The sequence below is a fragment of the Dreissena polymorpha genome, chromosome 4 (assembly GCF_020536995.1).
Source record: "Dreissena polymorpha isolate Duluth1 chromosome 4, UMN_Dpol_1.0, whole genome shotgun sequence".
Taxonomy (NCBI): Eukaryota; Metazoa; Mollusca; class Bivalvia; order Myida; family Dreissenidae; genus Dreissena; species Dreissena polymorpha.
This window is the reverse complement of record NC_068358.1, coordinates 106,481,416-106,496,152: the sequence shown is the minus strand read 5'-3', so window position 1 is coordinate 106,496,152 and position 14,737 is coordinate 106,481,416. Positions and strand designations below refer to the sequence as shown.

General features: G+C 33.5%; 1 protein-coding gene across 1 annotated transcript; it reads left to right on the top strand.

The window, feature by feature from the left end:
- The first annotated feature begins 258 nt into the window (after positions 1-258).
- Positions 259-9,477, top strand: LOC127878884 (RAB11-binding protein RELCH homolog). The gene is made up of 3 exons (XM_052425413.1): positions 259-396; positions 8,971-9,087; positions 9,326-9,477. The coding sequence occupies exons 1-3, from the start codon at positions 276-278 to the stop codon at positions 9,337-9,339; spliced, it is 252 nt and encodes an 83-aa protein (XP_052281373.1). The 5' UTR covers positions 259-275; the 3' UTR covers positions 9,340-9,477.
- The last annotated feature ends 5,260 nt before the right edge of the window (positions 9,478-14,737 follow it).

Below are 14,737 nucleotides of genomic sequence, written 5' to 3'. Positions count from 1 at the left end.
CCACGAAGAGCTGACCTTACAATATACTAAATTGCAATTAAGAGCTGTCCTGGTAATATACTAAATTGCCTCAACATATTGACCTGGTATTAACCACAAAGAAATAACCTAATAAATGAAGAAAAGTCAACAAAGAACCACCTGATAAAAGACTATTTTGTAACATGATAATAGACTAAATTGTCACAAAAAAGTGAGCTGATTATTAACTAAATTGCCACCAAGAAATGCCCTGATATACCGCCGCTCCATGACAGATCCTTGAAAAGGTTTACATGCAGCTACAGTCCTTCTTGGATGATCCGGCCTATCGAGAGGAACATGCTCTTCACCTTGAAGTTGTCGCCACCTTTACACGTGTCGGGCCAAACGCTGAACAGAAATTCGGGGATGAATGTAAGTATCTATAATGTATATAGGATGTAATTTGAGTATCTATAATGTATTTATTATGTATTTAGGGACAAATTTAAGTATCTTTAATGTATATAGGAGGTATTTGGAGATGTAATGTGTGTTTTTCAAGTTGTATTTTTTTAATATCTATATGAAAAACAATGAGTATATTATTTACAGTATAGACCCATACATGTCATACATCCAGATTACGAGGGGACAGTCCTGATCTGAGAAAATTTGTCTTGACATTCTTAAAAAAATGGGAGGACACTAAATCCACTATACAATTATATCTCATTATTGTGCGATTCTGTTTACCACATTTAACATAAATTGCGATTGAGGAATGAATAAAACAAGTTATACAATTCTTGTTCTCAATCTCATTAAATAACCATTACAAATGTAATAGGGTTATACTCCTTATATTATTACCATTACAATACATGGTAACAGAATCCAACTAATGGCGTGCCTTCACTTGAACAAAATGCCACCAACATTTAGTATGACCCATCAGTGATAAATACATTAGAGCCAGAAATCAACGAAATAATAGAAAATGATGATTATTATAAAAATATGGATAACAACTGAAATTTGACTGTATATTAGATTGATGACACTTTTCTAACTTTAACATGAGTCAATCAAAACAAAATTAAGAAACCACACGCTAACTCAATGACAACTTTAATCCACTACTCATAAGAATACAATAACAACGATATTCACTTCCATTTTCTGTTCTTCCAATCCTTTATCAAAATTTATTTTATTTATGTTGTGTGTTTTTGTTTGACTATCTTATAGCAATAATAATCAAGATTTTATATTCTAAAATTAGAATTTTTAAAATTAATTTTTTATGCGATATTGATGAAAAAAGCACCAACACAATTTTTATGTACAGTTTCCGTTTCTTTAGGCTTTCTTCTCACTTTTGATTTTAACTTAACTAACCTTTAAGTTTTAAGCTATATGGTATTTTTCTCTTCATTTTGACATTCCTTTGATCGCACTTGTATTCTGCATGGTATCAGTTTATAATTGGTTTTTAGCTGGGCGTTTTTGGAAAAAAAACGTGGTATTCTCATAGCCAGCTCGTCGTCCGCCGCCCGACGTCCGCCGTCCGCGTCGTGCTGAAACCTTAACATTTTGTTAAGGTTTTAAAAATTGGCTGTAAAATCAAATTGCTTCCACCTACAACTTTGAAACTGCATATGTAGATGCACCTGGATGAGTTCTACACGCCAATTTTTTCAAAATAAATTCTGACAAGCTTTCATTTATTCAAAACTGCACCCGTAGCCGAGCGTGGCACCCGTAATGCGGTGCTCTTGTTATTTACAAACAAGATAATCCCCAACATATACCGTAGTATTTTTATGGGTGGAAAATCTTTCCTCTATGTTACATTAGAAGGTTCTTGGTGTATATGGAGACCAATGCCAGTGTTGGTTGATATATGTCTAGTTTTATTTGATTGTGTTTTTAATAAAGATTTATAGCTTGCCTGTCGTATGGTTGCCACATGCAGATCTTGGTCTTTGTTTAATGTTTAAATCAAATCAAATACACTTTCCACAGAATGTATGATTAAACTGAAATCTTATATTGTTTATATTAACCGTCAAAGGAAAAGGATATTATAATTTCGAGAAATATTCCTGATTTTTGTTTTGGCATTCAAATATTCTAGATAATGTGTGTTAAAGGACCTTGCTGTTTCCCAATTGTCTGCGCAAACTTTATTACCATAGAGACCAATTGGGTTAGCATATTGTTATGAAATACTTCGATATATAGAGACTAAATGTGATTCAGTTTGCCATATTTGCGAAGATTAGGGATAAAGAACCATTGATATGAAATGCTGACAATTGAATAGAAAAATGACTGCTCAGTTGTGTCAATGGAAGAATAACATCTCAAAGTATTCGTAAGCCCTACAAGTCTAAACATAATTTATTAAATTCTACTTTTGAATGTGATGGCCGTTTTAAATTGTATTCTGCTTGTCTCAAATTGTGCAAGAAAAAACGCACAAGCGAATAGGGAATGTGATAACCCTAAAATTATTACCGATCCATATCAGAGACGTAGAAACGTGCTATATACGTCTCTCAGTCTGTTCATATTCAGGATCTTGGCGTCTGAAAATAAAACAAAAATCATTTTGTCCATCAGGTTCGGAATTCATCTTAATCCAGAAAGACAGTAAGTTGTGAAATAACTAGGTTTTATTTCATAAGGAAAAAAAACACACACGTATATTTGCGTACCTTCTGTTTCTATTTGTGCACATACTGTATCTTTGAATTATTTAATACTCGACATTTTCACTGCAAAACTATTGATTTGTAACTGGTTTGAAGGTGCATGCAAATTAGTTTTTTCGATCATGTAGATTTGACTTAATAATAATTTAATTTTCAAGCATGAATCGTATTGCCTTAAAACTCATTTTATAGATACTCATCGTGAACTTGATTGGCAAAGTTAAAGGGAGTTACTATAGGATTTGTTGCCATTTTCATAGTTCGTCATTAAATATGTTATAAATGGATAAATTTAAACATTTGAACATATGATGTCCAGTTAACAAGACGAGAATTTAATAAATAAAAAGAGCTTGTTTATCTCCACTTGGGCTTGAACTACAAACCTTTGGATTTACAACTCGGCCTTCCAGGCTTTTATGTTAACTCATGCATTTTATACTTTATATAAGCAATCCTCGCATTGTCACAAAATAAAACGAAACGTTACAGTAATACTCCAACTGATTTATCCTTTCGCGTTTATAAAGCATATAATCTCATAAATTGACAATCTGTGAAAAAATCCCTTCGGTATCCGGAGAGGCGCCCCCCGGAGAAGTTTTAAAGGGGGCGGAGATGTGACCTCCCATCAAATCTGTACGGGCGGAGAAATGCCCCCCCTGTCAGAATTAAGTAGGCGAATATCTGCCCCCTCACAATAATTCAAGGGGCGGATAAGTGCTCCACTGTGTCAACTTCAATTTAGCATTAATCGTCGGGCATCATCATCACACCCTTTTACCGTAAACAGTTACTTAAACAACAATGGTTTCTAATGAGAAGTTCAATGCAAATGGTGAGCAATCAATTACTTATGGCGAGTACGTAGTGAAAACAATACTTACGGGTAATTGTACGTATTATCCGTACACATTTTATCCGGTAACAATTTAATTTCAGTACAAGTATATTTCCATTTATCGAAATTAATAACACACATTGTCTACATCCACGTGATAGTATTACTTAAGTCCCTTTGTACGCATCTGCACCAATCACTATACATGAATGCCATGTAAAAGTCGTGTTTAAATAAGAGCGCGAAACATAGTCGAGTTCCACGCGGGAAAAGCGTACGTGTTAATACAGACCATGTGTCGTAACTAAATATAGACGTGCAACTAAGTACATGTAGTACATGTAGTACTTATGACAGAAAAATGACATCGGAATTAATGTAAACAAAAAGATTGGATTGACCCATTGAACATAGCGATAAAATACGTAAATGTACGAATAATTATTAAATTAAATTCAATAGGCAAAATGGACGCCTATATATAAGTTAGCACACAATCGTCTACCGTATAAATAGGCATCCATTTTGCCTCGTTCAATCATTTTGCACAGCTTGGGTTTAGTTTGTTGATAATATAGTTGGAATATACCCATTATAATCTGATTGACAGTTATACTATCTTGTTTACGCTAAATTAAGTTTTAACTGCACAAATAATGATGACCAGTATATCACTTTGGATTTACCACTGTAACATTTTGTATCAATCAACGCAAACACTTATCTGTGAAAATCTGCAGAAGAACGACCATTTAAGGATAAGTCTCAATAAATCCATTTTTTGCACGACGCCTTTATGCAATTTGATCCTCTTCATGTTATATACTTGCGAAAATGTTGCCAGACTGATATATTTAACCGTTAAATCGGAGGACCATTTTTGTTCCCGAAAAAAGCTATAATTTGCTTCAGCTTTTATAGACTTTCTATGACATTGATTGGTAGACTTGAACTCTAGTTTCCTTTCTGAATGTTTGTTGGCCTTTATTAAACCAATTTTAGTTGCAAAGTTTTAGAAAGCAGTGTGCTGTAAGTGACTAAACATATTTATTTTTTATCCAACTATGCCAAAATCTCATGAGTATTTTTATTTACTCTTCAAATATATAACTAGATGAGCACCATAATATGTTTTGTTTTTAAACGCGACATGACACAAAACTTTATATATAAAGGGGCCTTTTCACGTTTTTGTAAATTGACAAAATTAAAAAAAGTTTTTTCAGATTCGCAAATTTTCGTTTTAGGTATGATATTTGTGAGGAAATTGTAATACTGAACATTTGCCTTGCTCTAAAATATCCATTTTATGCATCTTTTGACGATTTGAAAACCTGAAAATAATAAAGCATTGCAAAGCGAAACGCTTGAATAATTTGGAAAGTTCTGTTGTTGTCGTTATATTCTGTGAAACTGCGAGGATTGCTTATATAAGGGTAAAAATACAGGCCATCATAGCATGAGCACGGATGGCCGAGTGATTTAAGCGACAGACTTAACTGCAGGATTCCAGGGGTCAGTGGTTCGAGCCTTGTTGAGGGTTTTTATTTTTTTATTGTATTCTTTTTTTTACTGGAGAATGTTTAGGTCCAATGTTTAAATTTATCAATATAAAGCATTTAATGACAAACTTCAATACATGCCAAAATCTGTGAAAAGGCCCCCTTAAAGGGGCCTTTTCACAGATTTTGGCATTTTTTAACTTATTCATTAAATGCTTTATATCGATAAATGTAAACATTGGATCGTAAAAGCTCCAGTAAAAAATCAAGAATAAAATTAAAAAAAGGAAAAGAACATTGCCCGGACCAGGTTTCGAACCAGTGACCCCTGCAGTCCTGCCAGAGTCCTGAAGTAAAAACGCTTTAGCCTACTGAGCTATTCCGCCGTGTACATATATATGACGTATTTTATACGTTATATAAGCAATCTTCGTAGTTTCACAAAATTTAACGACAAAAACCGAACTCTCCAAATTATTCAATCGTTTCGCGTTGCAACGCTTTATAATTTTTAGGTTTTAAAATCGTCAAAAGATGCATATAATGGCTATATTAGACCATGGTAAATGTTCAGTATTACTGTTTCCTCACAAATATCATAACTATAACGAAAATTTGCGAATCTGAAACAACTTTTTTCAATTTTGTCAATTTACCAAAGCGTGTAAAGATCCCTTTGAACACACATGTATGATCTTAGTAAATCCAATTCAACACAGATACAATTTGAATATAAAATGGAATACAAGTTTAAGAGAAGTGGTACCACAATGATCTCTCAATTAAACTTCATTCGTAAATGTGGCTGCTTACTTGTACTACATTCATTTAAAAATTGCATAAATAAATTATTTATTATCTCCGTATACCAGCGATATTTAAGTATAACCAATTTCCTATGGATTGTTATCATGTTTTCTTCATAAATTAAAAGCAAACATAAATGTGTATTTCTGATCGCTATTGGGGGCATCTATTGGTTTTAATGTAAGCAATATGGTAAACGTTTCTGTATAAGAATGGTTTGCCATAAATGTAAATATATGTCATCATTATTTAATGTGACAGCATGTTTCCTCGTATAAACCAAGAACAATAAACTAGATTTGGCTTACATTTGGGGATTGATATGACCAGTAATCAATATTACGAATGCCGACTAGACGAGTGATCCCGATTCTGATAAATGTAATCTTCCTTTTCAGAATTTAGCATGTAATCTTTAAGTGGTTGTAAGTGTGAAAAGTTCATGCAACACTAATTGTAGTAACATTAACAAATTCCTGTTATACGACTCAGGTGACATTATCATATTAAACACAAAAATGGAAACACAACCAGAAAGATCAAATAAAATGTCACTTCTTTTTAGCTCACCTGAGCACAATATGTTCATGGCTTTTCTGATCACATGTTTTCTGTCGTTTGTCGTCCGTCCGTTATGCATCGTCAAAATTAACCTCTTGAGACAACATTTATCCCCCAATCTTCATGAAACTTCGTCAGAATATTTGTCCCAATTATGTATCGGACGAATTCGGAACTGATTCACGTGGGTCAAAACCTAGCTAACTATGTTCATTAAACGAAAAAGCTCGGGCAATCTAGATGTAACATTGTTTGCATTATCATCACGAAATTAGCTACCACTTGTCCCAGTGATTTCCCAGCCTAGTTAGAAAATGATTCTGCTCCAATTGAAAAAACATGGCCACAAGGATGGCGGGGCGTTTTTTCATATATGAATTTAGAAATAGCATGCAAGAACTTAAGAGGTCATCTTAATTTATAATGGTCAAAAGTAACTGATAACATTTGTCCGCAAAATATCTCTGATGTGTTTGAAATACGCTATGGTTTGTTTTTAAACATGTGCGCCTGCTGTTTGGGATTATGGCTACAGTGAAACCTTGTTGGTTCTCGAGAAGTCACATTTTCTGCCCAATAGTCATGCAACTTGGTCAGAACAAGTGTCACTTAATCGCTCAAAATATATAAATAAATAAACGCTGCTCTCTTGTAGTTAATGTACTGTGGAGCAATTTCTAGAGTCTATACACAATCTATATCAATAGACAATTCGAAATTACCCCACAGATAAACAATAATTAACATTCATCTTGCAAATACTACTTAACAAAGAACGATGCAAAGGGAATTAAGGCAAACTATTGAAATTGGCTGTGACAGTCCGTCGGCTTCGTCAGTGTTTAGACACGTCGCCTTGTGGTATGTTTCGACTCTCATTGTTTGCTGACCGACAAGAACGCCTTTCGGAAGAAACCAAGGCGGTTGCTCTCCGGGCACATGTTGGTCTTAAGATTTTAAAAATCAACTTGACGTCTGTTCGAAACCTATCGCACGAAACGTAAAATATCATACATGTATGACTTATAAAAATTTAAGTAATAATTGATAAAATATGTTTCACAACAATATACGATTCATACGGTATATCGATAATTGCATTAGAATTAACAAATCTTAAAGAATTGTCAGCGATCTTACAAAGCGATGACAACTGAACAATGAAACACACTATCAGCATTGCTCTGTTTAATTGATACCGTGATCGTGTGTCTAAAAAGTATTTTTGCAACTTGCTATTTTACTGTCGACTAGTAAATTTATCCCGTCCAAAGATTGAATACCCTATGCACACCAATAGCACGATAAACGGTAAAAGGTTTTCCACACAGAAACTTTTAAGAGGCCATATAGTGTCTCTGATTTTGTCCGACAGCTCGTTAACTTACGTACATAGATATACATTGATGGAAGGATCTTCACCAGGATTCACAAGCCCATATGTCCAGAAAAATGCAAATTCAGACTTATCAGCATTACCGAAATAAATAACATAATTGCATTGCCTCTTTCGCACGTGCATATTGTGTATATAAGAGTAATTGTTACTTGTTGTCAAGGATTACAGAGATTCTATATAAAACAGTGTTGTATATAAAGTTAGCATCTGTTGAAAACTACGCGCAGATACATAAATAGTTCCGAGCCTAGCTCTTTCATACCCCTACCGCAATTTCACAACACAAGCTAATGAACCATTATTATATTTAAACATAATTTGAAGTCTTTTATCTTTATTTTAAGTTTTATTATATACTTGTTTGCACATTTTTTACTGTAAAATATGTATGCAACTTTCCGTTATTCAAAAAATTAGGTGACTTTGCATATAATAGGAAACATTCAAAACTAAAAATCCTTCTAGACCAGAATTTTACTAGTAATTGAATTGTCTGCCTTTAATTGGTAACACTGATAGAAAGTTTTATCAATGAATAAATATATTTTCTGCAATTACGATGGTAACAATAAAGTCTGCTATTTAAGACAAGTCGCAGCGAGTAAAGTCGAGATATAGAGCGAATATTAAAATAGGATATAAACTTTTATAACTATCTTGCCAATATTGCTTGTAAGTGAGCGGCATTTTAATAATTAATAAAAGTAGTTAAGGGTTTAAAGCGACGACAAATACGTGGACATCGACATCTTGTTTGTCACGTGATTTGTCTGTTTTAGAAAGGTGATTTTGATGGTTAAAATTAAAGCATTTACCATTGTTAAGGTGTTAATGTAATTAACGGCAAAGTCGATGTCAAAGTGAAATTGTCTGCAGAACGGTTTTACAAATTGTTCTATGGTGTTTTTGTTTTTGAATGGGCGAAATATTTGATTAACAGTAACGGGCTACTAAAAATTACAAATCTTAAGGGCATTATTAAAGATGATACTTAAATTAATATAGACATTTTCTTGTCAGGCGATTGTATTAATCAATTGTTTTTTTCCGGCCTCTTCTCCTTTATATGTGACGATTCTGACCTGAAGGAAATAGTGGGACCACATTTTCTTACAAACATATCAAGTAGCTGAGCTCAATTGAGTATTGTCTGTTCATGTTTTCGTTCTCGTTTCACAGTTATGTTGCCGCGTCTGACAGCTTTGGCCCTCGAGAACAACAACCAGACCAGCGAATTGAAGAAACGGGAGATGGCACTACAGCTGTTTGAGGCATACAGTGTTCTCTCCTGTTGTTGTATCCTAAATTTGAATTCCACAGTAGTTGATGTGCATCGCATTAACAACTTCAGTTGTGTAATGGTATCTCTAATGGTATCTCTGTGTTAATTTTCGATCGACACAGTAACTGTTTTTAATAAAAAAAACACTTACAGAACACATTACTAATTCATGGACATTCACAGATACAATTATTTGTTATGTCCTATGTAGTAAACATATGCATGTGTTTATACCTTAACTCCGAGTGTCAGTCATCAACTACTAGCTGGTGCAGGAGTCCTTGTTGCCAGGGTTACCATGTCTGAAGCAGGACATGGTCAGCATTGCTCCTGAGCACGAAGAGGTCATCAACTCCATGTTGAAAGGTTACGAATCCAAGATCGAAACGTCTAGGCCTGCAGATAGATATGTATACATGATACATGATAATTCATACAGAAATTTGGTTTGCCCTATAATGTGTATAAAAATAATATCTTTAATGGTGACCTTGATAATAACCTATATTTAACGTGTGCATGGAATTAGGGTCTATACATGGCAACACATTGATCTGTATATTTAGTAATGAACAATCTGTCACTTAAGCCAAATGGCTAATATCTTTATAGTGTTTATCTCTGGAAAAGATAAATAATGATTCAGAAGTGGGTCATTGGGATTTCGAGTGTTTGATCCATTTTGATTTCGAATAGTTGTATGCAGTTTACAAGAAGACAGTCTATACCTAGACTTTGTTTCAGAGATGGAGCTTTACGGGAGGTTTTGCCGCCATAGCCGTGGGCATGAATGCACGCATGATGAGCAAGAATAAGGAGTCCACAACGAAAGCAAACATCTCCGGTCTATTTAATAGGAAAAAATTATCCGCTAGTGACATATAATTTCGTGACGAGGTTGTAAACCGTTATTTTCATCGTGGCTGCTATGCAGTATTCCTTCACTATGTTGCGCATTAAAGATTGGCTAAAATAACAAAAAATGTCCAATACAATGAGTTAAAGTTCTCGTTCAAAGATTATGTTGTTTATTCACGACAATTGTTTTTTACTTGACAGTTACTATCTTACAATGTTTCCATGATAAGTATACCTTTTAAACCTACCAATTTTTGCCTGTCCACTACAATTCAAATATGCAGATGTGCATATTATCAGCGGCTTCTGGTCGGATGATTTTTCACAGAGTTATGGCCCTTTGAAATTTTCCATTAACTGTTCATATAGTGCAATTCTTGTCCGGGCAATTTCTCAGCAACTAATGTTCGGAATTCAATGAAACTTTATAAGAAGCTTCACTACCAAGAGGAGATGTGCATATTATCAGCCAGTTTTTTGTCGGATCATTTTTAACAGAGTTATGGCCCTTTGAAATTTTCCATTAACTGTACATATAGTGCAATTCTTGTCCGGGCTATTTCTCAGCAACTAATTACCGGAATTCAATGAAACTTTATGGGAAGCTTCACTACCAGGAGGAGATGTGCATATTATCAGTCGGTTCTGGTCGGATGATTTTTCACAGAGTTATGACCCTTTGAAATTTTCCATTGTACATATAGTGCAATTCTTGTCCGAGCTATTTCTCAGCAACTTATTACGGGAATTCAATGAAACTTTATGGGAAGCTTCACTACCAACAGGAGATGTGCATATTATCAGCCGGTTATGGTCGGATGATGTTTGACAGAGTTATGGCCCTTTGAAATTTTCCATCGTACATAAAGTGCAATTCTCGTCCGAGCTATTTCTCAGTAACTTATCACGGAAATTCAATGAACTTTATAGGAAGCTTCACTTCCAACAGAAGATGTGCTTTTATCACCCGGTTATGGTCGGATGATTTTTCACAGAGTTATGGCCCTTTGAAATTTTCTGTAAACTGTACATAAAGTGCAATTCTTGTCCGGGCTATTTCTCCCCAACTACTGACTTAACTTTAATGAAGCTTTATGGGAAGCTTAACTACCTTGAGGAGATGCGCATGTTGTTAGTGGGTTCTGGTTAGATGATTTATTTAGAGAGTTATGGCCCTTTGAAATTTTTTAGTTGCTAAACCATCCATCGTATTATTTTGTTCAAAGTTATGCCCCTCAAGACGTTTCCTTTTATCTGAATATATAGTGCAATATCGTGACAAAAAAAAACCTTGGGGTGCATCACCCGTCTCCGACGGTTTCTTGTTTTAAAACAAGTTTATCCAATGTGTTACTTTACAGAAAAAACTGGACATCTAATGATGCAAGTATCATACATATCATGTATTGCTTTATATAATTCGATGCAACATTTGTGTTGTTTGTTATGTTGTTGTATTTTGTTATATACGTAGCGTTGTGCATTATGCTTGGAATGAGCTGTTTTGCTTTATTTTTTAATTAATTCAGATTGTAGTAAGTAGAATGTTTATTTAAGAAACGAGATGTAGAGATAATACTTAATTGATACGTATATATTAAAGAACGCTCGAAGTGTGTTTTAATTCACATTTAATGTTACATTGTAAGAGTAGAGCACTACACATACAAGTCATGAAAGGCATTGAGTACAATTTTACGTCAACATTTTCTGTCAGTATATTTTCTATAAAAAGTTGAGATAAATAGTATTAAACAAAAATATGTGGGTGTATCAACTTATATTATTTAAAAATAACAGTCAATACTTAATACTTATAAATTATATACCAGCTTGCACCCATAGGGAGATACCAGGTTTAAAGGAGGTGCTTATAATTTTGTAAAACTATGTTTATATTTTAAACGTCCGATCATTTATAGCCGGGAACAGAAAATCCCCAAACGAGAATCATCTAAGACTTCTCAGTGGAAACTCTTCGGCCTTCTGCATAAATTTTACACACACAACAATTATTTACTATGGGTTTATATTATGGTACATTATGGACTCATCTAGTAAAATTGTGTAAATAATAATTATCAAGTCCATGTTTCAAAATATGATATGTATCGCAATAAGAAGGAAGTTTTTGAAGTTAGAGTTAGATAGTCAAGATATTTTGAACACGAATACTAACTGCATATTTGTTAATAACATAGTTTAGAGCAAATGGAATTTCATAATGAGACGATATTTAAAATCCATATTCTTTTATTCTAAACACAGACATATATTTACTTAGTTTATTCATGACTTTTAAAGATTGCTTTGTATTATATATGCATTCCACGATATTTTATATGACAATTTTAAATTTACATAATTGTTGGAAAATAAAACAAATTGTAACATCATATCTGGTTTGTCGTACTGTAATGTAGCTTTTCTTGATGAATTTTTTAAGCTATATAAAATTATACCTCATCATCTATATGAAAAAGGTTTCTGCATGTTAATACTTTTCACCCTAGACTGCGACAAAATAGTATGGACAATAGGGCCGGGCTGTTTTCCTTTTATGTTTTTTTTAAAACCTGTTTAACACTATAGAAGTAATATTTTTAGTCCAATCTATATGAAACTTGGTTAGAATATATATTCTTATTGATTATCGGCTGATTTCTAAAAAAAAATTTCGTTTAAAAAACATGGTCGCCAGGGGGCGGGGAAGATTTCCTTATAATTTAGTACAACCGTGTCACTCTTTGGAACTCACATGTATAGTCCAATCTTAATGAAACTTGGTTAGAACATGTGTTCTAATGATATCTGTGTCGACTCGGAAAAAGTTTCTGGTTTGTTGAAAAACATGACCGCCAGTGGGTAGTTTTACTAATTAGATATATAAAAACCTTGTTTAACATCTACAAGTCACATTTATTTAATCTTCATGACACTTAATAAGAACATTTCTGTCATTAACATCTCGACAGAGGTAAAAACTGGGTCTTGATGGATAAAATAATAAGTCAGTCAAATAAATTAAGAAAAAAGCTTTTTATTATGTACAAGCCACATTTCAAATAAAGTCTTCATGAAACTGGTTAAGACCATTTGTTCTAATGATATCTAAAATGAGTTAAAAAAACATTAACAAAATATTCATAGAAATTAAATATTTCATTAAGTGTTTTCTGAGCTCCACTTTCTCAGAATATCTTGGTCTAATATTTTATAAAATAAAATATCACCATTTGGCAATGAATATAACATCATTTTATAAACTGTAACAACAAAGTCTCGCTATTTACATGATGATAGAAATATAGTAATCACATTTGGTATGGTTGCCGTCTGCAATCATATTAAACAATATGTCCCTAGCGGGGGAGAATCAATTCAGGAATTATTTAATCGGTAGTGGAGTAGTCCAAGCGATTGATGTTAGTTTATACCTATTTATTTTAGCTCGTTTGCTTTGAAAGCTCTCGATTCCGTTTAACCTAGTGTCAGAACCACTACTTGGTCTATGAGGGGAATCTAAAGAACGCCCCCACTGTGGGGATCGAATCAGTGACCTCCCGATCTCTAGGCGGACACCATTGCTACTACATCACTGCAACCTACTTTTCAAATTCAATGCAGGAATTATATAATTGGTAGTGGAGCTGATGTTATTGCTAGTGATATCTCATTTATTTCTATATAAGTGTACTATAAGTTAAGTTAAAACAATCTTTTTGAAAATTAATGTGGTGCACGAAATATGAGATTGAAATGTGCAAAATCAACATTCTTGTCCCTTGACCAAAACTTTTAACGCTATTCTGTTTTATATGTTATGGATACTGGCTATAACTTGTGTTGTTTTTTGCGTTGTTTTTATTACCATGGCAGCGATTTATTGCCATATAAGTGATAAATATCAGGCATTCATGCGATGGTGTTTCTTTTAGAGGAGTCAGTACTTGCTATCGATAGATGTATTGTAATGCAATTTATCCATATGCGTTATAATTGTATGGCACCAGCAAGCCCAAAAGTACTATTATCCAATATATTATATCATATGAGGTTTAATTCGCATGTATGATCTGTCGACGGCGATTTTTATAACAAATTGAGTACAGATCAATACAAGTTGATTTTATTTGTAAATTTACCTTCATTTAAAAAAAAAATTCGGACAGAAAGTTGTAAAAATGTTGCATAAATATAAATTTAATATGTGATTGTACGATTATGAATAGATCTTTATGTGCACAGTTTTGCGTTACATGATTTACACATGTTCAATTTGACCTCTGTTTCGAATAAACGTATTAGAGAAATGTACACCTCATTTCACGATTCACTCGAGCGTTTACTTCTGGAAATAGAAGAACGATTGTGTTTATGAAATTCTTAAGGTTTTGTTTACTGACTAAACTAACGGTGATAAAAAGATCGTTTGAGATGTCCCGGCGGGAAAGTCTTGCTGTATGGACAAACATTTTGACTATTTGTTTATGGAACTTCCCGATTTGGCCTAAAAAAGTATGGCATAGATGATAGATGATAGATCTACATTTTATGCCACAGGGTTCACCACATTCACACATTAACAGCGATGAGGAAACGAAACTAAACATGTTTATAGGGTTATGGTCCACAATCAAATTGAATAACCATTTTTAAACTTTTTCTATCGAAAAAAAAAAAGAAACGACTTAAACTGTGGCTAATGTAGATGTTTTGTTAACATATTTTTCAAAACTTTATTTATGCAATATTGGGATAAAAAAACGTATGTACAGTTTCCATTTCTTTAGGGTTTTTTTTCCC

Excerpts from the sequence above, each read along its gene's own strand:
- LOC127878884 (XM_052425413.1), top strand. The coding sequence starts at position 276 with ATGCAGCTACAGTCCTTCTTGGATGATCCGGCCTATCGAGAGGAACAT. Across the intron at positions 397-8,970 it reads ACAGAAATTCGGGGATGAAT|TTATGTTGCCGCGTCTGACA; the intron begins GTAAGTATCTAT and ends CTCGTTTCACAG.